The 22,013-nt window shown below is 39.4% G+C and overlaps 1 protein-coding gene across 3 annotated transcripts in view; it reads right to left on the minus strand.

Annotated features, from left to right (window-relative positions):
• Positions 1-2,725: 2,725 nt before the first annotated feature.
• The window catches only part of LOC6739590 (scavenger receptor class B member 1), a 112,844-nt gene continuing 93,556 nt past the window's right edge, over positions 2,726-22,013 (minus strand). For 2 of the 3 annotated variants that reach the window (XM_039293054.2, XM_039293049.2), the window contains exons 8-10: positions 21,877-22,002; positions 21,252-21,823; positions 2,726-3,049 (exon numbers count right to left, since the gene is read on the minus strand). In XM_039293054.2, coding sequence (XP_039148988.1) covers positions 21,260-21,823; positions 21,877-22,002 — 690 coding nt within the window. In that variant the 3' untranslated portion in view covers positions 2,726-3,049; positions 21,252-21,259. Of the gene's footprint in view, positions 3,050-21,251; positions 21,824-21,876; positions 22,003-22,013 lie in introns of those variants that run through there. The other variant, XR_005543874.1, reaches the window with a different exon arrangement.

Here is a 22,013-nt window from a genome sequence, read left to right on the forward strand (position 1 = left end):
ATGGAGGACTTATTTATCCACGCCAAGGTCTGCGTTCAAGAACAACTTGGGCCAGGAGCAAACAACATTGGCATTATTGAATCCATTAATGGATTGGTCACCAATGTCTAAGATCGAGAAGTTCAAGCTGTATTTCAACTGTATTAGAGGAGCATTCCAGGTGACCGCAGACAACTACACGAAGGATATGGATCGTTGGCAGCGCTATACCAACTCATCTCTCGTATTCTTTGACAACGTATTGTCCCTTATCGCAATGCCAACAGCCGCCAAGTGAAATGGTTAACAGTTGCTGAGGATCAGGGGAACAAAAGGAAGTGCAATAAGTCCTTGTATTACATCATCTTGCCTTCGTGGAACAAATGCTTACAAGTTATCGATACCAACTGCTGAGGCCCCTATAAGCCAACCAGGTCATAGTGCTCGCTCGCAAACGAACCAGGCCAGTCTGTACTTCTATTAAACAGCAAAAACTTGTAAAATCTGTTTAGAACTGGACCTGGAATTGGATGTCCAAAATTTATTAATCTCGTCCTAGAAGTAAAAGCCCAAGCGCTATGCGCTTGGCAAGGGGTTATCTTGTAGCTAACTGCCCGTCGACGGAGAGATGCTGCACCTGTGCGGTAGCACATTACTTGCTGCTTTATCGACTTTCACCTAAATCGACCGCAGTTTGAAGTCTCACAGAACCTCGGTCCGATTGTGTCGTCATTAGCACTGTTCTGGTCAAAGAGTTCGGACAAAGGCGTCGACAGCCACGGAGCAAGCGCAACTTAGAGTAGGAATCTGGTGAAACGCAAACGTAAATTTAACAACATTTAATCTCTAATATCACGTCGAGGCGCTTTTTGTGTAATAGCACGTCAATAAAGCTTAAAGTAGCTATCTACGTATATTGCAAGACAACGTCCCAGAAATCGGATCAGATTTTTAAAGGTCGGACATACCTTTTACCCAGAAATTTACACATTACTCATTCGTTTTCGCATACAACTCTAAACAATCACTGCTAATGTGGTTAAGATGTTACGCCAACTCAACGTGTCAGCCGAGGACCGCAGTTTCCAATACATGTAGTTCTTTGTTTATATAGTTTCCTTTTAACAAGTAGTAAAGCTTATAAGTGTAACCAATCATTTATGTTCTTCAAGACTTCTCATTTAATTTTTTAGAATTATTACGCAATTTATTATTTAGATTTAGGAACAACCGCTCTGAGCAACAACTTCATTCGACTCGACAATCTTCACTCTACACCCGCTCCCTTTCTATCGATAGCTTGCTCTTGTCTAGGGTTGCATTTTAATCAGGGCTGCTTGTAGAAGTATCGAAAGATCTAATACCTATTCCCACAGCGAGTATTCCTACTCGAACCAATTCCCTCATACATTCCTTGGAGAGCTTGGCCTTCGCAACCATTGACCCCCGTAATGTATGGTACAGCGACCATACACATGCATACATACATACGAAGCATGCCATATCTAGACGAACAATTTATAAACAAATTGAAAATAAGGGCAAAAGCCATCAAATCGTCGTTCTATGTAGATTACTTCTTGGGCGGAGCGGATACGATAGCGGAGGAGCTACATCAACTAAACGGGGAACTTCCATTGATTCTACAGGATGGCCTACAAAAAGTTTTTAGATGACGCTGGAATCAAACATTTGCTGTTGGGACCAAGTACGGAACACATTCACGTTCTCGCCAAAAGTAGATTCAGACCAAGCGCATCATTTCGTCCATAGTAACTTTACTGTTTGATCCGTTGGGATCATCATCGTGGAAAAATTACCTGTCAGGAGCTGTGGCAACTAAAACTACACGGAGACATTATCCCAAAGCATTCCCTGCTTTCGACGCTTACGCAACATTAGTTTATTAAAATAAAAAGGCTTACAGAGCCATTTAGGTTAAGTAATGATTGTAAGTCCGCATATTTTAAGACCATCTACGTACACAAGAAGGTGTTATAACTAATAGAAGTCATCAATAATTAACCGTAGGTCGCATGTGGACATTGTTGTAATCTTGAAATAAATCTTATACCCAGCGTGCCACTATTGGCAGCTAGGGCGGATGCATGCTTATGTATCCAATAGGAATTTTACATGTGCCTAGCTTACGCAGGAAAACACGTTCTTATCAATGCCAACGTTTCCTCTTAGTCCATCCGCTGTCCTCATAAACAGGTATTACGTGAACGGCCTTTCGTTAACTTTCTCTCTCTGCTGAACTGGAATTATTTCCATTGCCTGCAGCGGGGGAGAAAGTTAATATCGCACAATGGGTAACGATAGTTTGGCATCGCTATGGTGCTGTCATAGCAAATGGGGACTATTGGCTAGCTGAAAATAATTCATCATTTATGGATCTCGATTGATTACATATTGAGATATGAACGGCGTCTTCGATTGAAATTGTTTTTGTAATGACTTCAGATCGATTTTCAAATATTTTCCTTTTCGAAAACTTCAGTTTGGTATTACTTTTCAGTAGAGCGATTAAAGATTTTATCATCTGATTAGTGTACTCTTATGTGGTAATACTTTAAATTAATTGATTTACACTGTCCTCTCTTCTAAAGACCGAGTGATTTTACCAGCCAGCTTCCTTGTCCGGGTGCTAAGACATGATTTAGCCGTTCCATGCATTTTTGTGAGAAGTTCTGGAGCTAGGTCGCAGTTATGAGCACATGCCAAAATCATTTGTCATTTACTATCATATTTTAGATGATATTTATTCAATAAAAAGCATTTGTGATATATTTACAGGGGTAAAATGTAATTCTTCTAAACATTATGAACTACAACTTTTTGTTTAAACCTATCACAGTTTTTAAACAGCTATTAGCGTGTGTATTAAAATAAATTGAATCAAATTAGCGATTGAATTAACACTACGAGAGCTGTATTCTATAACTTAGTTTTATTAGCCAAAAACCTAATGTTCCAGATCGGTTACACATCCAAAACCACTAAATGGTGACTTCTCCATGGCGAGAAGCGAGCTGATAAACTTTGGGCTCCCTGAGTTACATGTCACCTGAAAAATAACATTATAGTTTGGTCAATTATTACTTTCGGTTAAAGAATTATTATTTAATATCCTTCCCAGGTCGCCACTCGCGAAAATTATTATAATCTAATTATTATTATGCATTTTGAACGACTATCGCATATATGTGTCCAACTATCATCAGTTAATGCTGGTTCATTATAAACGTTAAATTTTTGTTTTTAGGCGACAAAAATGGTGAAGTTTTTTTGCGATATCTATAAAAAATAGACCGCATTTTGCAAAAGCCTAATTGCAGCTTGCTATAGAATTCGATTCCTGTTTTCTACAGCACACAACTTGGTGCTTGCTTGCATATATCAGGATCTCTCGAAATTCCTTATGCTGAGTTATGTATATTTTTGTCGATTAACTTTACTTTGCCGAACGAATGGCAAACTGCCGATCCTTAAAAGCTTTAAACGTTTAAGTAAAATAGCACAAAAAAATTAACAAGTTTATTCTTCAAATTTGTAAAATAACTTAAGTGTAAAGAGCTTTTATACCTAAAGAGGATTGGAACAGAATATATATACAATCAAAGAACGCAGTTGCAATATTTACGGATTTATCTAAGACTGAAGACACAACATATGCCGAAAAATTCAGGGACCATATGAAGCACTTCGCCACTCCCCATATGCCCGGTAGATTATGGGCTTGTAAAGCTGCAAAGACGAGAAGGATCTGGACACTGTGAAGGACTACCGTGGACCTTTCGAAGTGTCATTAAGGAGTTGAGCTGAAGGTTTCTACCAAAACAATTCCAAACAAAAATTGTAATGTTTTCTGATTGCAATATGTCAAACGTTCATACTTTGGAAAAAAGTCAACTCACCCCTTAAGAAGATCTTCATCTCTTTTGGGAACGATATTTTTTTTTTGTCTTTTCCACTTCAGAAGCATCGAGTTTGCGCTCCTGGAGAATCCCAAGATTTGTCGTTTTGCAGCGGCATGTTTAGCAGTGTTTAGAGCACCCCGGTCTGGCAGCGCTGGTCGAATGCTGGCCCCTGGCACAGGTGGCGCTTTCTCGGTGCGTGCAATCCCTGACAAAAGCTACCAGCTACGCAAATCGCCAAACGATCGGTCCACCGGTCGTAGCATGCATTTCTGCGCTGCTCTCGGGTATCCTTGGCAACATCCCATGCAACCCCAGAGATACGAACACAAACGAGCAGGAGAAGCAGAATAAGAGTGTAAAAAGTCATGGAGCAGACCCCTCCGCTTATGCGTCACACTTTAAATCCGGTGCTCAGGCGACCGAGCTGGAGCGGTATATTTCCCATCGCATTTCGCATCTCCCGTCGCAACTTTCCGCTGCTCACCCACCCTCTAAGTCCACGGCGCGTCTGACCCAAAGTGGGCGGATACGTGGCCTGCGCCTGTTCTCTTGACCAGCCGGGCAGCAGCAAAATAAAAACCCTTTCCAGCAGCATATCCATAAGCTGGCGAAAGGCATAAAGCTGCAAACATGGCAGGAGGTATAAAATGCACCTATCTGGAATGTCTGAGAAAAACATAATTACTCCAGGTGGAAGCCACACATATGGAAATCCCCCCTCGGCTATCCCGAGGCTAGTGCACGGATTCTGGAGGCCCTACCAAACATTCCCCCCCAGGCCGCCCCGACGGCGGCACACTTGGCCGTCGGATCAATGCAATAAGTGCACCTGCAACGGATAAAGAACGCTTGGTGTTCGGAAAAGGTCAAAGGTCCTAAGGACCCCACCCCAGAACCCAAACGATGGCACCCCCAAGAGGCCATTAGAAGCGACCTCCCCCCATCAGAACCCAACCAGCAAAGCGGGTAAAGACCCCCAGCAAAAAATGGAGGAGACGGAAGCAATTCTGGACAACCTTTTAGCGAACGTCAACCACAAGCGTTAATTTGGCAATGAAAAACTCATTTGCCAGATTGAAGGAGCTCCAACTGAAGCTGCGCACAAGGCAGCCGGAGGCGGAGAATTTCGGACGCATTTCGGACGCACCGCAAGCACCGACTCTAGCCAATAGACCACCCCTAAACGCCTCTCCAGCTACGAGGAACCGAATAAGGGCAAGGACGGTCCTAAACCAAAGAAGCGCACGGCGCTGTCCGCGCAGAAAGTTCAGCGATCAGACCCGCAGAAGGCAGCGGGACCTCAGCGCCAACTCAGGACTCCGCCCCACGCCACTGTAGCGGGAAGTCTGGCCTCAAGCCAGACTGCAGCAGCGACCGCCCGAAGCGCGCTGGTTATCACCCCATCAGCTGGCTTACCGTATAGCAAAGTGATGTCGAACCCCAATTATATGTTTGATTCAGCTTAACCTTAATCACTGCACGGCAGCACAAGACCTGCTAGTGCAGACGGTGTGTGAACGCAGAGTGGAGCTTGCGCTACTTAGCGAGCCCTACCGAACGGTGGCTAGCCCAGACTGGGCTTTCGACCGCACCAAAAAAGCAGCGATCTGGAGGTGCATCAAAGAAGCCTAACAATTAACCGACGTTTCAGCCAAGCCAGGAAGAAATACCAAGAAGAAATACAGAGCGGATACCCTGGACACGCAGTTATTCTGAGAGCAGTTCGTACCCTCGCTGAGCAGAGAAGGAGCTGGGCTGACGGCAGCCGCGCTAAAGAGGCACTTGAAGGTCGCGTGCGACGTCAGCATGCAAATGAGCAGGACCCATAGCCGAAAAAGTGCCCCTGTCTACTGGTGGCTCTACGAGTTTGCCTATCCGCCAGACGTCACTATCAACGCGCTAGAGGTGCGGAGTCCTTTGCCGAACGCCAATCCGAGTATAGAGCCCACAGGAAAGCACTCAAGATACGGGAGAGCAAGCGGAAATGCTTCTTCGACCTATGCGATTCTGCTGACAGCGACCCATGGGGAAGTGCCTACAATGTGGTGGTCAAGAAGACATATACGAGGACTCAATGTGGTGGTCAAGAAGACATATACGAGGACTCCCAAGCTACTGTACCCAGCGATGCTCCGCAGTGTAGCGGATTCCTTTGATGGATGGGTTACGCCCCGCCGACTCAAACACAGGGCACAACGTCGAAGCCGACGCCACGGTCAGCAGTAAGGAGATCCTGGAGCTGGCAAAAATTAGGAAAGAACGGCAAGGCTCCCGGACCCGACGGCATTCCGATCAGGTCGCTTCGGCTTGCTCTCTACCTCCAGCCAGACTCGTTTGCGAAAGCATTAGCCAAGTGCCTGACTGAAGGAGTCTTCCCAAGTTGCTGGAAGATACAAAAGCTGTTGCTCCTCCCAAAACCAGGGAAGCCACCCGAGGAGCCTTCATCGTTTCGGCCGATATACCTCATCGATGGATCTGGCAAGCTCCTGGAGAAACTGGTGTGCATTCGGCTACAGAGGGCTATCGCTGACGCGGGTGACCATGCGTACTGCCTCATGGTCGCACTAGACATCAGGAGCGCCTTAAACACAGCGAGGTGGGACGGGATCCTAAAAGAATTAATTGGCTTCGGCGTTCCAGCCTACCTAGTCAGGTTCATTCGCAGCTACTTCTCGGAACGGGTCCTACTGTGCGAGTCGTCGGAAGGAGTCTTCAGGCACCAGGTCACCGGTGGAGTCCCGCAAGGCTCGGTTCTTGTCCCACTTCTGTGGAACGCCATGTATGACGGGATACTTCGCTTACCGCTGGGTGAAAAAAGCGAGATCGTAGTAGCGACGGCCACTGTCGAAGTAGGCAGTTCCTCGGTGTCCTCCTCTCGGGCAATTAATTACCTGGGAGTCATGATGGAGACCAGGCCTCGTCCCGTAAACACCTAGCCTACGCTAGCTCGAAAGCAGCAGGAGTAAATTGGGCGTTATCAACCATATTGTTGAATACCAAAGGCCCAAAACAGGCGAGAAGACGGCTGCTGACGAGCATCACCCGCGCGACCATATGCCGTCCCGGTGTGGCAAAAAGCGCTTAATCAGAAAGCTACGCTCAGGGCCTAAATGTTACCCATAGACTGTCGGCACTACGTATCTGTTGCGCCTTCAGAACAGTGTCCAACGAGGCGGCATTGGTGATCGCAGGAATACCGCCTCTAGAACTACGAGCACAGGAAAACAAAGTGGTCTTCAACCAAACCCACGGTAGAACCGTCTTCTTCAGCCCCAAGAGGTCTATACGAGCAGAACCAAGGCAGTGCATTTTGGAGACATGGAAGCACAGGTGGAGCAACGGGCTAAAGGGTCGCTGGATGCAGCAGATGATTCCTTATCTCACGCCGTGGATAGAGCGGAAGCATGGCGAAATAACGTTCCATTTAACGCAGCTGATCAGTTCGCAGCGACCTTAAGCGCTTTGCACACGAGGAGGTGTAAATGCCCATGATGCGGAAGTAGACGGTGCGAAGCCCCAGAGCACATTCTCTTCTCGTGCGAGCGTAAGGAGATCCCTGGAAGCCGTACTTTGCAGCAGATGTCAAATAAACAAATTTAAAAAAAATCTCTTTGCTGCTTGCACTTTTTTCGATGAAATGCTGCTATCTCAAACTTCTTTAGTAAAGCATTTTCAGTCCTTGATGTACCTCTTTAGATCCTAATGCCAATTTAGTCCGTTCTGAGGATTTATATTGGTTGCTAATAATAATACTGATCCTCCATCGTCACCATTGTCTTCTGTCTCTGACTCACTATTGTTATTCATTCCAAAGAACGTTAAAAATCTCTCTTGCGGTTCCTCTTTGAATCCAGTCAAACACAATTGCAATTCCGACCACTTCCAAAGGATCTCTTTCTTTCGCAAGGCCAAGATTTCGCTTCTATTCATTTTAAAAATTCTATAAAGTTTTTACAGTCCTAATTTCGCTTTTTTTTTGACAACTCTAGTTGAAGAAACATAAAAAAAAAATTTTATTATTCAAGAAAAAAGTTATAATAAAATAGATGCTAAGATGACTAGATACTAAATATATTCTAAAAAAATATTTGATTAATTTTTCCCCTATTTCAATTTCTTTCAGTGTTGTTCTTCTTCACGATATTCTTGTTTCTATGGAAAGCTTTGGTTCAACCTCATAGACGATAGACCGCCACCATAGGGCTCATCTGACCCGGCAGGTGCCAGAGACGACAAGGGCCTGGCGTGGTCAGAAGGGACAGTGGAGACTTTGGTCGGTAAAGGTGGTTCTGGTAAGAGAGTTGGCTTGCACTAACGGACGATACACCTCCGCCACTATAACATCCCTTCTACGACGTGGGAAAACGAAGGCAGGACGATGTAGCAGTAACGCTGCGCAGCAGCCGTCGAGGACTGTAGGAGTCCATTGACCAGATAATAAAGCTTATCTAATCTGAAACCCTATTTTCTCCTTTGTTTAGACGAACAGAAAAGCTTTTTGAGCTGAGAAGAGTCAAGAAAAACTGTTTGTTACAGTGCCTAGTTTATTGATTTTATCGTTTGCAGTAGGATTCGCGGTACTTGGGTTAAGTATGACCCTTACATATTATAAAATAAATATAATAAATATAAATAGTATTAAGATATAATTATGTGTTAAAAAGTTAAAATTGATTGCGTTAAGAACGGCAGAGAGACAAGATTACAGTCTATTATAGTCAGAACATAATATTCTGTAGTATAGCTAAATGAGCTAAGTATCAACAAATCAACAAAGATTCAATATTAGGGGTATGTAGTTTCTAGTAAATCTATTTGGAACAGAGAAGTTTAGCCGACAAAACAAGTCGGGACCATCAACTTCCCCACAAATAAGCTTACAAATAAAGACTTTTCCAAGCATCAATAAACGCTTAGCTAGAGAATGTAAATTAATTAAAAGTAGTCTACTACGGAGGTAATATTAAGTTTGCATCCCAATTTATGCGCCGCAAGTCAAACAGTAAAAAGTTTTCCTAGCGCGACTATTTTTACATCGTATCTGCCATTTTGGTTTACTTTGCTTAATATGCATGCACTAAGGAACGAACTACTCCAGCAATAAATTGTGTCCGCTCAATAACCACCAGGTCGCCTTATATCCCATGACTCGGTTCTTTCCGCAGTCCATTTGTATTTTCTTGGGCCTTCTGAATCTACCTTCTTCTCCATAGCCCAGGTTATCATTTTTCCAACACGTTATCGCAAACTTTGTTCTGCATATCCGGTCAGTGATGTGCTGCCGCTACCTTGCTCGTCCTGGTTTCGAACCCCCGCCTGATGGCGGATAGCGTCAGCCCTTGATTTTAGTACAATACAATCAAAAAGCCGAGCTTGTACAAAGTTCAATCTTATCTTGGTAAAACTACCCCTACTAATGTCTTTCTTATTTATCGACAATTGAAATTTATTTTGAAAAGAATATTGCCTTCTGAAGGATCGTCATAAAATTGAAGGAATATTACTTCAATTTGAACCTTATTTAATGTGACAATTGTGTTTGTAAAGAGGTCTCACATAAAGCAAACATCTACATTTGTTGCGATGATATTTTAAACTAAATTTTTTTTGTTTTAGTCCTAGCCTAGGTGGCTAACATGAAATTCGCATATTCTAATCTTATCTCTAACATTAGAACGTTCTACCAAATTGCCTGCAGGGCTAGGGGCATATTTTAATTTTTTTACTGGCAACGGACGTGCAATGGTTATTGCTTTCATTTTTTGTCTAACAGCACATTTCCGTATGAAAAGTGTTATTAATATTACCATGATTATTAACCAGCATGTCCGAAAATATGATTGAAATCCAAATTTTTCAATTTGTATTGATGCTCTCATATATTTATACACCTCCTTAAGTTCCGTTTTCCTGGAATTCCTAAATTTTCAGGAAGTCCTTCCTGAATTTATCCAATTTCCATTTTAAGCTGATTTGGCCTAAGAATATTTGTAAATAGCCTAGCAAGTTTTAATAATTCCTTATAGACATAATCATTTTCTTTAAGAACTTCTGTCCCACTTTCAATTCATATTTGCATAATCCTCAAATCTGCGTTAACGTCTTCGATTGGTCACTTTAATAAATTAGTAGTTGAATCACTGATATTTGTGTTTGAATTTGTTTATCAAGGTTGTTCTGGCTATCAAAATAATCTTCATATTTTCTTCTAATTCATCTCTGATATTTTTATTTATTATACCAAATAAAATACGATACAATGAACCGATGAATTCCAACGGATCACGCTTACATTTTGATCTTGACTGCATCACAAACAATTTATGGTTTTCTTCAAGTTCCAATACATATATCTAAGTTAACACGCGCAAGTCGGAGGGTTACACCGAAATGCCACCCGAAACACAATATTGGGCCGGCCTAGTAACGCATTCCGATCTAGCATAAGCGGTGTACAACGGTCAGCATAAGGAGAAGCACTGGGCTCACTAAATAATCCATTTATAATAATTAGCTAGTCGGTTTAATTTCTAAACTGGTCTTCAGCGATATAAAGCCTTTCGCAAACCTTATTCGTCCCCATTATAAGCCCATTTTGTTATCATATTAAGATAATTTTATAATATTTTATTTTATGATATATTACCAAATTCCAATAAGTGCTAATAATCTCCACATCTCCTAAAAGATCTAAATATATTGCTGATTTCTTATTAACCTGCCTATGAAATATCTTGGTACCATATTTTTTGGTAATGCCCTAGAAATTGACAGTTCAATACAAACGACAACATTGCCACGATAATTTCGATCATGGACTTTGGTGATGTTGCTTTGTTCGGTTTTTGGCTCTGGGTCAGCCAAATTTTTTTTCAACATTTTATTCATTTTATGGACTTTTTCCATCTTTATTAAATATCGTCTTGCTGGAGGACAATTCTCATCCTTTAATAAAGCTATTTGCCCATATCACACAGAAATCTTTTCATATTTTTTGGATAAGTCTCCGACTATCTAAATTTCTGATTCGTTCACCTTCCATCGACTATTTCTAAGGTCGGTCTTCCAATGATGACCTGGCGTTACCACTTCTTGTTGGTCCATCTCAACAACCATAATCCCTTTTTTTAGTGTTTATATATTTATTTGCACAGGTTTTAGACTCGTTATAACTATTTTCATCTTCTTCGACTTCCAAATAGAGATCTAAATCATTTAATTCCAGAAACTATCCTTCCGAGATCAGTGTTTTGCCCAAGAAGGCCGTCGTATCTAGTAAACCCCTTTACTCTACGAGTAATTATACTAGTACAGTTAAAGGGAATACTAGATTCGTCATAAAAAGTAGGTGTCGTGGCGAAATTATTTTTATTTTATTATTATTTATTCGATGATAGACTTTTTCACTTATACTATTGCAAGATATTACTATTACTTCATTAATAGCTTATCGTTGATTCGAAGCTGTTCACGATTTCGTTCCGGTTCAGGCTGATCTTCTAAATCTTAATCCTAATCCACTCAACCTTGGCCAGAAGCTTTTCTTTAGGATTTTCTTGAACTTTCAGATATGTTTAGCATAAAAGCTTTTTACTGAAAATTTTTCACTGCATTGTGAAATTGAAATATGCTGACTGGAGTTCACATTAAGTTTGGTTATTTATCGGGTGGCTAATTGTTGGCGACAAAAACAAGGGAAAAGAAAATGCTGCTGAGATTGGAGTTTGGGTTGGATAACTTGCACGTAGTCGTTATATGCTTTTTATTGCGCTTGTGCCGAAAACGGGTGTGTAAGACTTTACTGTTTCCTCTTCTCCTTGGGTTCTTTGATGTTCTGCTTATTTCATTTATTGTCAATGTATGGGAGTAAAGCGACAAATCATCTGAGCATGGGAACAATTGTGTTAGAGCGAGACCGATAGAGCTGATTCTCGTGGTCACTTGTGCTCCTTGGTTAGAGTGCGATAGCGGTACGACAAAAGGAAATGCAACAAGAGGAAAAGGAAATAAACCATCTCGAGGCGAGAGCGTCAGTTGTAGATTAGAAGACACAGCAGAGTGAACTCGTTGATGCACACAGCCTTACAAAATCGATCAACTATTCAAGAAAAGATAGACAACAACACTTCAAATCCTGCTTTGACCAGTATCAATAGCCGAGTAGAGCTGGACCTGTCAGTCTATCCGTCCATCTATCCGAATGATGGTCGAGATCTCAGGAACTATAATATCTTGAATGTTGAGATCAAGCATGCAAAGAATACCTTTTCCAAAAAGCCATTGGAATTCCATATTTAGTAATCTATTCCAAATGGAAAATGCGTACTTTGTTTATCAACTATTTTTCCTGATATATGGAGTTACAATTTGTACGGTCAATATCATCGGAATCAATTGGGGCCATGAAAAAATATTTTGTCGTTTCCCAACATATGTGCGGACTGATAACGGAAGACAATATATCAGTACGATATTCGAACAATATCGTATGTTGTAACAATGTTACAACAATGTAACACGAATGGCATTCAATTAATAAGGACTTCTCCATATTGACCTCAGGCGAATGTTGAGGTTGAAAATAAGAATTGATCGTTAGTAGAGACTTGGAACAAATCCAATTTGTTACAAGCAATCAAGGTGTATGTTATTGCACAACTCCACATATCACGACAGGGACCTCCCCTTCCAAAATAATGTTCAACCGAATGATTGGAGAAAAAATCCCTTATGTGTTAGATATATTGGGTGAAGTTCATGATTCGGGAAAAAAGACAACGGCTGCATACGGAAACATAAGGGGAAAGTAGATAATCATAAAAAGAGAGTGAAACTTTGATACCACAACATATGAAGTATAAGAGCGTGAAGGCAGCATTGTTAAAGTGTCAGGTGTTACCCCGAACTCTCGTAACGAATGCTTGACACATACGAATGCTAGACACTTAAAAAACTTTCAGATGCCAACCACAGAGATACCATGTCAACACCCTATGGAAGAAATCTCCACACAAACCAACACATCGTCTGGACCTGGGTTGAAGCTCAAGCTGGTCAACAAGGGAGCTATGTGGGAACCGGCAGGTGGATTGGCCCGAAGCGATAAAGGCAGAGCTATCACATTTTCAACGCGCTTTCAACATGTTTTGGAGCTATCACAAAACTAGGTTAATTTCCAGAGGATGGAAAAATGTCTGATGACCCAGATAACCCCCTGCGTAACCCTATTTCAGCGCATCAGTTCGGGTTTTAAGAAAATCATGGAGATATTAAACACGTCAATCGAATAACATTAGAAATATGAATTGCTTTTCTGACCTGGGATCCGTCAGAGAAGAGATAACTCGTCAAAAACATAAGTACATTAGCAAATTTACTTTACATCCTAACAACAACTAGAAGTCCAGCGCGGGTTTGCGACCGATCCTGACAGCGCCGTAGCGAAGACAGTTCTTAAGATTATTAAATACTGAACATTAAAAAAAATTGTAGAGTTTGTAGTCTCATAATTTTTGAGAAATATATAAATACTCAAAATATTTTTCAGGTGTGTGGCAAATTTGGTAGGTTTGTGGGCGTTAGAGAGGTTACAGCATCTACGGTCATGACTGAGGGACACTGCGTTGGACACCAATCGCTCACTGAAAGTTTCGAAGGATAAATATGCTATAGCTTTGGATTTGTTACAAAACAGATTTAATAATCGGCGTCGATGCCGGGTCAGGCAATGCAACGATGCCCTTGCAGAATGCGCCTTCCCCGCATAAGCACCCACATCACCAATAGCATCCGCAGCAAAAGCATTTGCACCAGATGACGGCCAACCACATTGCCCCGGTGAAAACGGGGTCGTTATGGTCCTTATTAATTGAATGCCATTCATGATACAGTATTGTTCGAATATCGTACTGATATAACGGAAGACAATATTCCGTTATTAGTCCGCACATATATTGGGAAACGACAAATGGACAGCTCCATAAAAACAACATTTCCATGGTTCTGATCTGGAAGTAGCTCTAGTTCATCTTTTGGGCTCATGGTCGGCTTTATTCTTTTCAACAGATTTTATTATTTGCAAAGAAAAAGTTCAGCAATGGGTCTTGTTTAAAATCCTTCCTTTATCTTTACTTTAGGCACCCGGACCTTATCATCATTCCCTTCGTCGAGCCGCCGACAATATCCAGGGAATGCCTTAAACGCTTATTGGCTTAGACAAATGAAGATGGTTTTATTCTATAGGGAAATAATAGTTTTGCAAGGCATTACACGTTTGACCTTACATCTGTTCTAAATTTTACGCACTGCAGTTTCTCTTCACTCACTCTTGGATATCGTCAGACGAACTGATCTGATTTCTACCTCTCCTTTCTTGCTGTATGACAATTCTTATCCTCTAATGTAACTATTTGACCTTCTACTTTATCTTATTCCTGAATTGATATTCTTTTTGTTTCTTAATATCAATCCTTTACTGCACCAGGAAAATTTTTGATAATTCGGTTATCGGAAATAAGGTGATTTACAGAGGATCATGATTTCTGCTGATGGCCCAGAGCCAGGCTTCAGTTTCCGTTTAATTTATTTTCTAATCAAACTGTCGCGGAGTCAAGTCGTGAAAATTTCGTATCCGAGCTTAAATGGTTTTTATTCTCCTTTCGTGACGCACACCATCCCAAACACAGCTGGAACTGCAGACGCGCGTGAACAGAAAAACTGCGATTTTTATTTAATTTAATTGCTGGAACATGTATTCATTAAAAAAAGGGAGCCCTAGGTAAAGTAAAGCTCGCGGACGAGAACAATGCAGGGTTAGGAGATATGAAAGCACTGGGAGAATTCCCAGTTTCAGAGAGTACGCGTTTAAATTTTCGTGTTAAATTTGGCAAAGAAAAGTTTATTTAAGTTCGTTTTGGTTCGAAAAATTGAGTGAAAGTTTGTGTTCGTATATTTTGAAAGTGTGCGTGGAAAACGACACGCTATTATTGCAGCTCTTCTGCGCCGGGAGATCGATCTTTCGCGGAGGATTAAAATTGAGTGAGTTTTATCTGCATTAATATTTCTATTGGAAATAATACACAAAAACACACAGAAAGAAATTAAAAACAACATGTTACAAAGACAACTAAAAAAAAGAACAAATAATAATACAAAAAATAAAAACAATTTTAAAGTTTACACAGGGAAAAATCATGAAAGCTAACTAGGCAAAAGTCAATCAATTTTTTAATTTTTTTTGTGAAATATTTTTGATTTGCTTTATTTGCTTTCAATATAAATTGAACAAATTTTACCCAAAATAACGCGACTAATAAATACACTGGAAACCATTTGTTGAACTCTAATAATATTTCTGAATTTAACTGTTAAATATTAATTAAAGCTTTACCGAATAAACCCGCAAGCCATTCATAACTTTTTTCATTAATAAAAAAAAAAAAAACACCCTTTACTGGACGCATCAAATTTAGTTCAATTTAATATGTACTTATTATTCTTCTTTTGCACATTGTTATTGATTATAAGTCACCAATATGAAAATAGAAATGAATATCTACAAATTTACATACTAAACTCGGCTGATGTTTCTCCGGACATAGGGCACACAAAGGGCCACTAGAGTCATGATCTTGAGGAATATGGTCATAGGTAGGGTAGGACAATCCGCAAACACAATTCCACCAGTGTTTCGCAGACGACGAATTCTCAAGCTTTTCCTCCTGTTCTAGAACTGTCCCCTTCCGAATATATTTATTTGCTTCTTTTATTATATTCTTTTGTCGCAAGCACGCTCAATTCTCGATCTTATATATTAATGTCTGTAGCGAAAAGGTATCTGTACAAGACAGACCACCACCCCCAACGCCGGCGAGCTAGAGCTGGATTCTAAAGCGTGCACCCGCCAGTGCATGTTCCCTTCCATCAATTTATTTCGTTACACGAGTTGCTAAATCAACATTGGATTATGATCTGTCTTCACGTGATTTCATTCTGTATTTGTTAATTTCCAAATGTAATCTGTCCTTCTTCTAATACATTTGATCTTATTTCGACCTCTGTTAATTCAGAGTAATTGTCAATTACTTCACTAAGCAAATGAGCTGCTTAGGAACTTGACCTTTTATTTGTTATAGGATTGACTAAACTCTGCTCTATAATAGCTAGATATTAACATAGTGTCCTACTTTGGCATAGACTACCGTGTATCGGTGTATCTGTATTACTGAAGACCTTTTTGAATTAATCAATCTTGGGATTCGAATTTTCTCTAAGAATAATAAATTATCTTTATATTCTTACTCGTTGAAAAGTGTGTAACAGGCAGAAGGTAGCGATTACGGCTAAAAAAAAAAACGGTTTATATTCTTGATTGGTATGGCCATGTCCGTATGAACGTCTCAATCTCAGAAACTATAAAAGCTAGAAGATTAAGAATAAAGAAGACATAGAGACGTAGGCGCAGGGTAAAATTGTTGACCCATGCTGCCACGCACACTCGAATGCTCGCAAAACTGCCACGCCCACATGTATTGATACTATTTTATTGTTGTATTAGTTTTGTAAGTTTCTATCGATATGCCAATAACTTTTTGACACGCCCACTCCAAATCCCACCAACCGCCCATTTTTATTATTATATTCGCCAATATCTATCGATATGACGGAGAAATATAATTAAATGTCGCGATCTCACGGGTGAGTAACGGGTATCTGTCTGATAGTCGGGAAACTCGACTAGAGTATTCTTTCTTGTTTTTATACCCCTTACTTGTAGAGTAAAAGGGTATATTCTTGATCAGGACCAATAGCCGAGTCGATCTGGCCATGTCCGTCTGTCAGTATGAACGTCGAGATCTCAGGAACTATCAAAACTAGAAGGTTGAGATTCAGCATACGGATTCTTGAGACAAAGACGCAAGAACCCACAAGCCGCACAAAACTGCCACGCCCACACTTTTTCAAAATGTGTAAGTAGTTTTTCACATTTCTTGTGAATATCTATCTATTTGCAAAAAAAAATTTTTGTCCCGCCCACTCTAACCCCCTAAAAGCGGCCAAAACTACCACGCCCAAAATTTTTAAAATTATTCTGATATTTTTTCATAATTTTATTAGTTTTGTAAATTTCTATCGACTGGCAAAATAAACCTTATACCACGCCCACTCTAACGCCCTATAAGCGGCCAAACCTGAATCGACCACATTTTTGAACCATTATTCGATATTTTTTCATATTTTAATGGTGGGAATATTTATCGATTTTCCAAACAACTTTTTGCCACGCCCACTCTAACGCCCTAAAGCGATTTTAATTTTATTCCCCAATATCTATCGATATCCCTGAAAAATTTTGAAATTTTGCGTTCGCATTCACACAAGCTGAGTAACGGGTATCTGATAGTCGTGGAACTCGATTCTCTCTTGTTTTTTTTTTGTGTATTCTAGTGGAATCGACTGTTTTTATGTCTATATCAGTACCATTTTTTTTTTAAGTTTTTTGTTTTTATAAGTACCATTTAAATTTACCTTCAGTAAATATTTTTACTTGTTACTCATAGAGTTAAAAGGTATACTAGATTCATTAAAAGAAATAGAATGGTTCGACCATATAAAGAATAAATATTCTTGATTTCCAAGTCCAACTGGCTGTCCGTCCGTTTTCCGTATTAACGTCAAGATCTCCGGAACTATACATTTTGTATACTTAAACCTCCACGTCCAGAAACCTCAAAAACTTCGACGACAACTTTTTAAAAATGTTTTGAAAATTTTTCCTGTTTTTGTTAGTTTTGAAACTTTCTATAACTTTTTTCCACACCCACAGACACTGTTTGGAAAATGTTTTAAGGTTTTTTAATTTTTTTAGACTTTTAAATTTCTATTGAATTAAAAACTTGTTTGCCACGGCCATTCTAACACCCATAAACTGCATAAAACCTTACCCCCTTACTATTGAACAATTTTCGATTATTTTATTTTCCAATTCTACCGATAGTCTAGAAAATGTTGAAATTTCTCGTTTGCACTTATCTCCGGGTATCGCCAGATTGTCGAGGCACTCGACTTTAGTATTCTCTCTTGTTTTTATATTATATTTATAAATCATTGATCTGTCTGTGATATGTTGTTGGAATGAAGACAAATTAGCACATATGCGATGCCATAACTCGGAAGATGATTCCGCAAAGGATAGAACGCGTCTTAGCAAGGAGCGCCCCAGCGCCAGATAGGGATAGGCTTTTCTGTTGTCGTGAGATGGGCCATAACCCCACTTTCGTATTTCCGTCCTTAGCCATGAGCTATCAAATATAACCTTAGTTCTTTTCAATTTTCGCGGTGATATAGTCCAATCTCACATTTCGAAGAAATTGAGATTGCAGGTAAATGAATTATCTAAAAAAAAAAATAATTAGATTAGGGCAATGAAGAGCCTATAAGAGAAATGTAATAGAGAATTATTTTTTTTTGTAAGGAAAATGCACTCGTTTTAAATTTAGAGTATAGTTGTTTGAAAAATTGTCCTAATCAATAATGAACTTGCTGTCGGCCATAAAGCAAGTAAGGCTAGTATAAAAGGATTACGAGAATATATAAAAGGATTACTTTTTAGCGACCCACGTCGAAGATTGATCTTCACCGTTGAAATTATCTTGAGTGAGTTATATTGTAATGCTTCATCGACCTAGGGAGTACCTACTGCGGCACGGAAAGCCAAGCAATATATGTGTGTTGTTCACAAAGTCGGCTGAATGAAATCGAAATTATATTTGCTGAAACTTAAAATGTTGAAGGGTTCGTTCACCTTATGAAGTCTGGCTTGTTGTTATTTAAAAACAATTATTATTAGCCAACTAAAATTCATCTCGATTAGAGAGGCGTTTTAGTACGATGGTCTTGAAATCAATATCGACTGGAAGTCGAAATGAAGCCTAACTTTTAAGGAAGAAAAAATACATATTCTCTACAATCAAATAATTTAAACTGATTAGAATATTTTTACAATGCATCTAGAAAATTTATGAAGATAAGCAAAAGCCATATTTAATTACAGATAGATAGATAGCTTCAAGCTTAAAGAAAACAAGAGGTAATGCTATAGTCGAGTTCCCCGACTATCAGTTACCTTTTACTCAGCTAGTGTGAATGCGAACGCGCATTTTCTTTATTTTTCTGGGATATCGATATTGGGGAATATAATGAAAAAAAATGTAAGATAGTTCCAAAGTGTGGGTGAGACCGCTACTCGTTACACTGACTTTCTTCAGCTTCTTTTCTGAATTTATCTATTCTCTTGTTGAGATAGGAACTGTGAACAAGACCACCATAGACGTAGCGCATGTTGGTTGCCACACCCACTATAACGACCACAAACGTGTTACGCCCTCACTTTTAAAAAATATTTGTATCATTTTTCATATTTTTATTAGTCCTATAATTTTCTATCGATTTGATATGACACTCCCACAAACCACCTTTTTTTCTCATTATATTCTCCAATATCTATATCAATCTGTACTTCAACCAAGGTGCGACGTTCTTACAAGATGCCCTGATACACAAAAAGGGTTTATATGTTTAAAAATCTCAGAAACTAATTTTATAAGAGGTTTCTCTAGTGGGGTATTCCAGTTGATATACACATAAGAGAATTTCAGATCCTGAATATGTTCCTATATAATCACTATATCTTTGATATTGACAATAGCCTCAATTCCAAAAAAAATCTACGTCAATACCTTCTGTAACCTATTTGCTTCCTATTTCTCCAATTTTTCCTCCTATTTCCTATTTATAAACTGTATTTCGGCGGTTGCCTGGAATGACCAAGATGTTATAGGCAAGATTCCGGAAATTTTCAATATTGGGTCGTAGATATTACTGATGACGAAATTGCAGATGCGATATTCTTCTTTAATGATTCTCCTAAACCCGACGGTGATGGATTATCCTTCTTTTTTTAACTGTATTTTTTTCATCATTATCTAAAGGTATCTTTATTTCCAGATGGAAAATTTCTAAGATCTTGTCGATTCACAGAAATGGTAGTAAAACAGTAGTCTTTAACTACATGCCAATTTCTAAAACCAGCAATATTGCTAAGCTTTTTAAAAGGCTAATTTGCAAAAATTATTCTCCTCCTTGGATAACATTATATATGGTAAAAATAACTTTTCAGGTCGAGGTTAGTGGAGCTGCTTTCAACCCGCATGAAAAAACTTCTGAACTTCCTCGAGGTATTTCTCTTGTGCCATTGCTTGTCAATTTTTTTTTAACAGTATTTGTTATTTATTACTTTTTTCTAATTACTTGCTGTACGGAGATGATCTCAAAATCTATATGACAATTAAGACTGTTAGTGACGGTTTTTGCTTAGTCTGGCGTGGACAGTAGATACAACAGGTGCACTAAAAATAGTCTAAAGTGCAATGATCTAAATGCAATTTTGTTACATATAGCAAATACTTGTCAACAATTGCTTCTTTGAACATTAACTAATGAACCGCTGACCTTGTTTGATGAGATTTTGGATATGTTAACCGGACAAGGCAATGACCGAATGTTTGAAACCCAGCAACGCAGCAATTGTCCGTATGCTCGTGCATAGCAAGCATAGACAGCTCTTTAAATTATTAAATTAGCTTTAAGTGAAAGAATGGGATTAAGTTTGATTTTTAAATTCGATGAATCGTTTTTCTCCTTTTCCCTGATTTTGGACGGTTCTGGATGGAGTGAGACTTAATGGTGAACTTATTTATAATGTACAAAATTTAATTCAAACTTTACTTAAAAGGTTTATGCTATACTACAGATATATGAGCCAATTAAGTGGTTTGGTTTGCGTTACGTGATTATAAAAATAAGTGCTTGTAATATATTATAATAATATTACCGTCCGTGTCCCGTTGGGTAAAATTACATTTTTAAACATTAAAGTTGATTCCTAAATCAACATTTCCATTTAATCAGCTAGTGCATGGAAAAATTATAACTTTGTTGATTTGAAATTGCAAAAAAAAATTTAAAAACGAAACATTTATAAACAATTAAGAGAGTGACAGATCGAACATTTTTTTTAATAGTGTGAGCGTGACAGTTTTGGACGGCTTGTGGACGTGGCTATTTTGCCATATCGATAGAAATTGGGAAGAGAAATCATAAACTAAAAACTAAACAACAACAAAAAAACTGTCTTGTTGAAAAGTTCTGAAACAAGCTCGCGCAGTGTATTAGCTTTTATAATTCCCTGGTCCTGGAATTTCGTACGGACAGAGGGACACAATAACATGACTGCATTGTCAATTTAATTCTCAACATGCCATATTATGGTAATTTCTAAGCTACACCCACCTGTTGCCTTAATGCAGCTGTTCTTCCCTTTTCAAAATCGTTTGCGGAGCTCGGCTCTCGGTGAAACACTCGACTCGTATATCGTCGCCGAGGCAGCATTTTTTTTCATCTGCGCAATAGCGGGTGCTTGTTGAAGTACGGGATATGGAAACAATATCACAGTCTCGCCCCTCGTCGCTGCTATCGCTCGTATCTAATAAAGCAGGTTCCATATCCAGGGCGTATGTTGTTTTTGAAGTAAGTGCCGAGTCCTGGACTGTTTGCTTATTAACAGGATGCCTTACAACCGAAATATCATCTAGTAACTTAATATCGCACGCACTGTAAGCATGATTTGCTGTTTCACCTGCGATGTTTTGAATTAAATTTGCTCGTACATATTTAACATCTGTTATATTAGCAGCTCGTCGGGAAAAGGTAGACATGTGAAGCGTGGCCTTGGTTATTGCATACCCCAAAAGACTTATTCCCAACAGGATGCCACTCCAAAAGCCTAAGGGATTAACTAACGGCAAAATGTTCAGGTAAAAGTTGAACCGCGAGTCCAAGCTGTCGGGCAGCTTTGACATCATCTGAAATAAACAATACACAATGATTACATCGTAGTGGAAGTGTAGGTACTTACGATTTCAAACCACAACATTGGCACTGTTAGATGATTAAATACAGATACTACTGGAAAATTGCTCAGGTCCTTAAAGTGCATGTTAATTTGTACTTTTACAGAGAGTGACAACGGCAGGCCGGATTCCTAAAAAAATA

Source organism: Drosophila simulans, chromosome 2L, assembly GCF_016746395.2.
Source record: "Drosophila simulans strain w501 chromosome 2L, Prin_Dsim_3.1, whole genome shotgun sequence".
Taxonomy (NCBI): Eukaryota; Metazoa; Arthropoda; class Insecta; order Diptera; family Drosophilidae; genus Drosophila; species Drosophila simulans.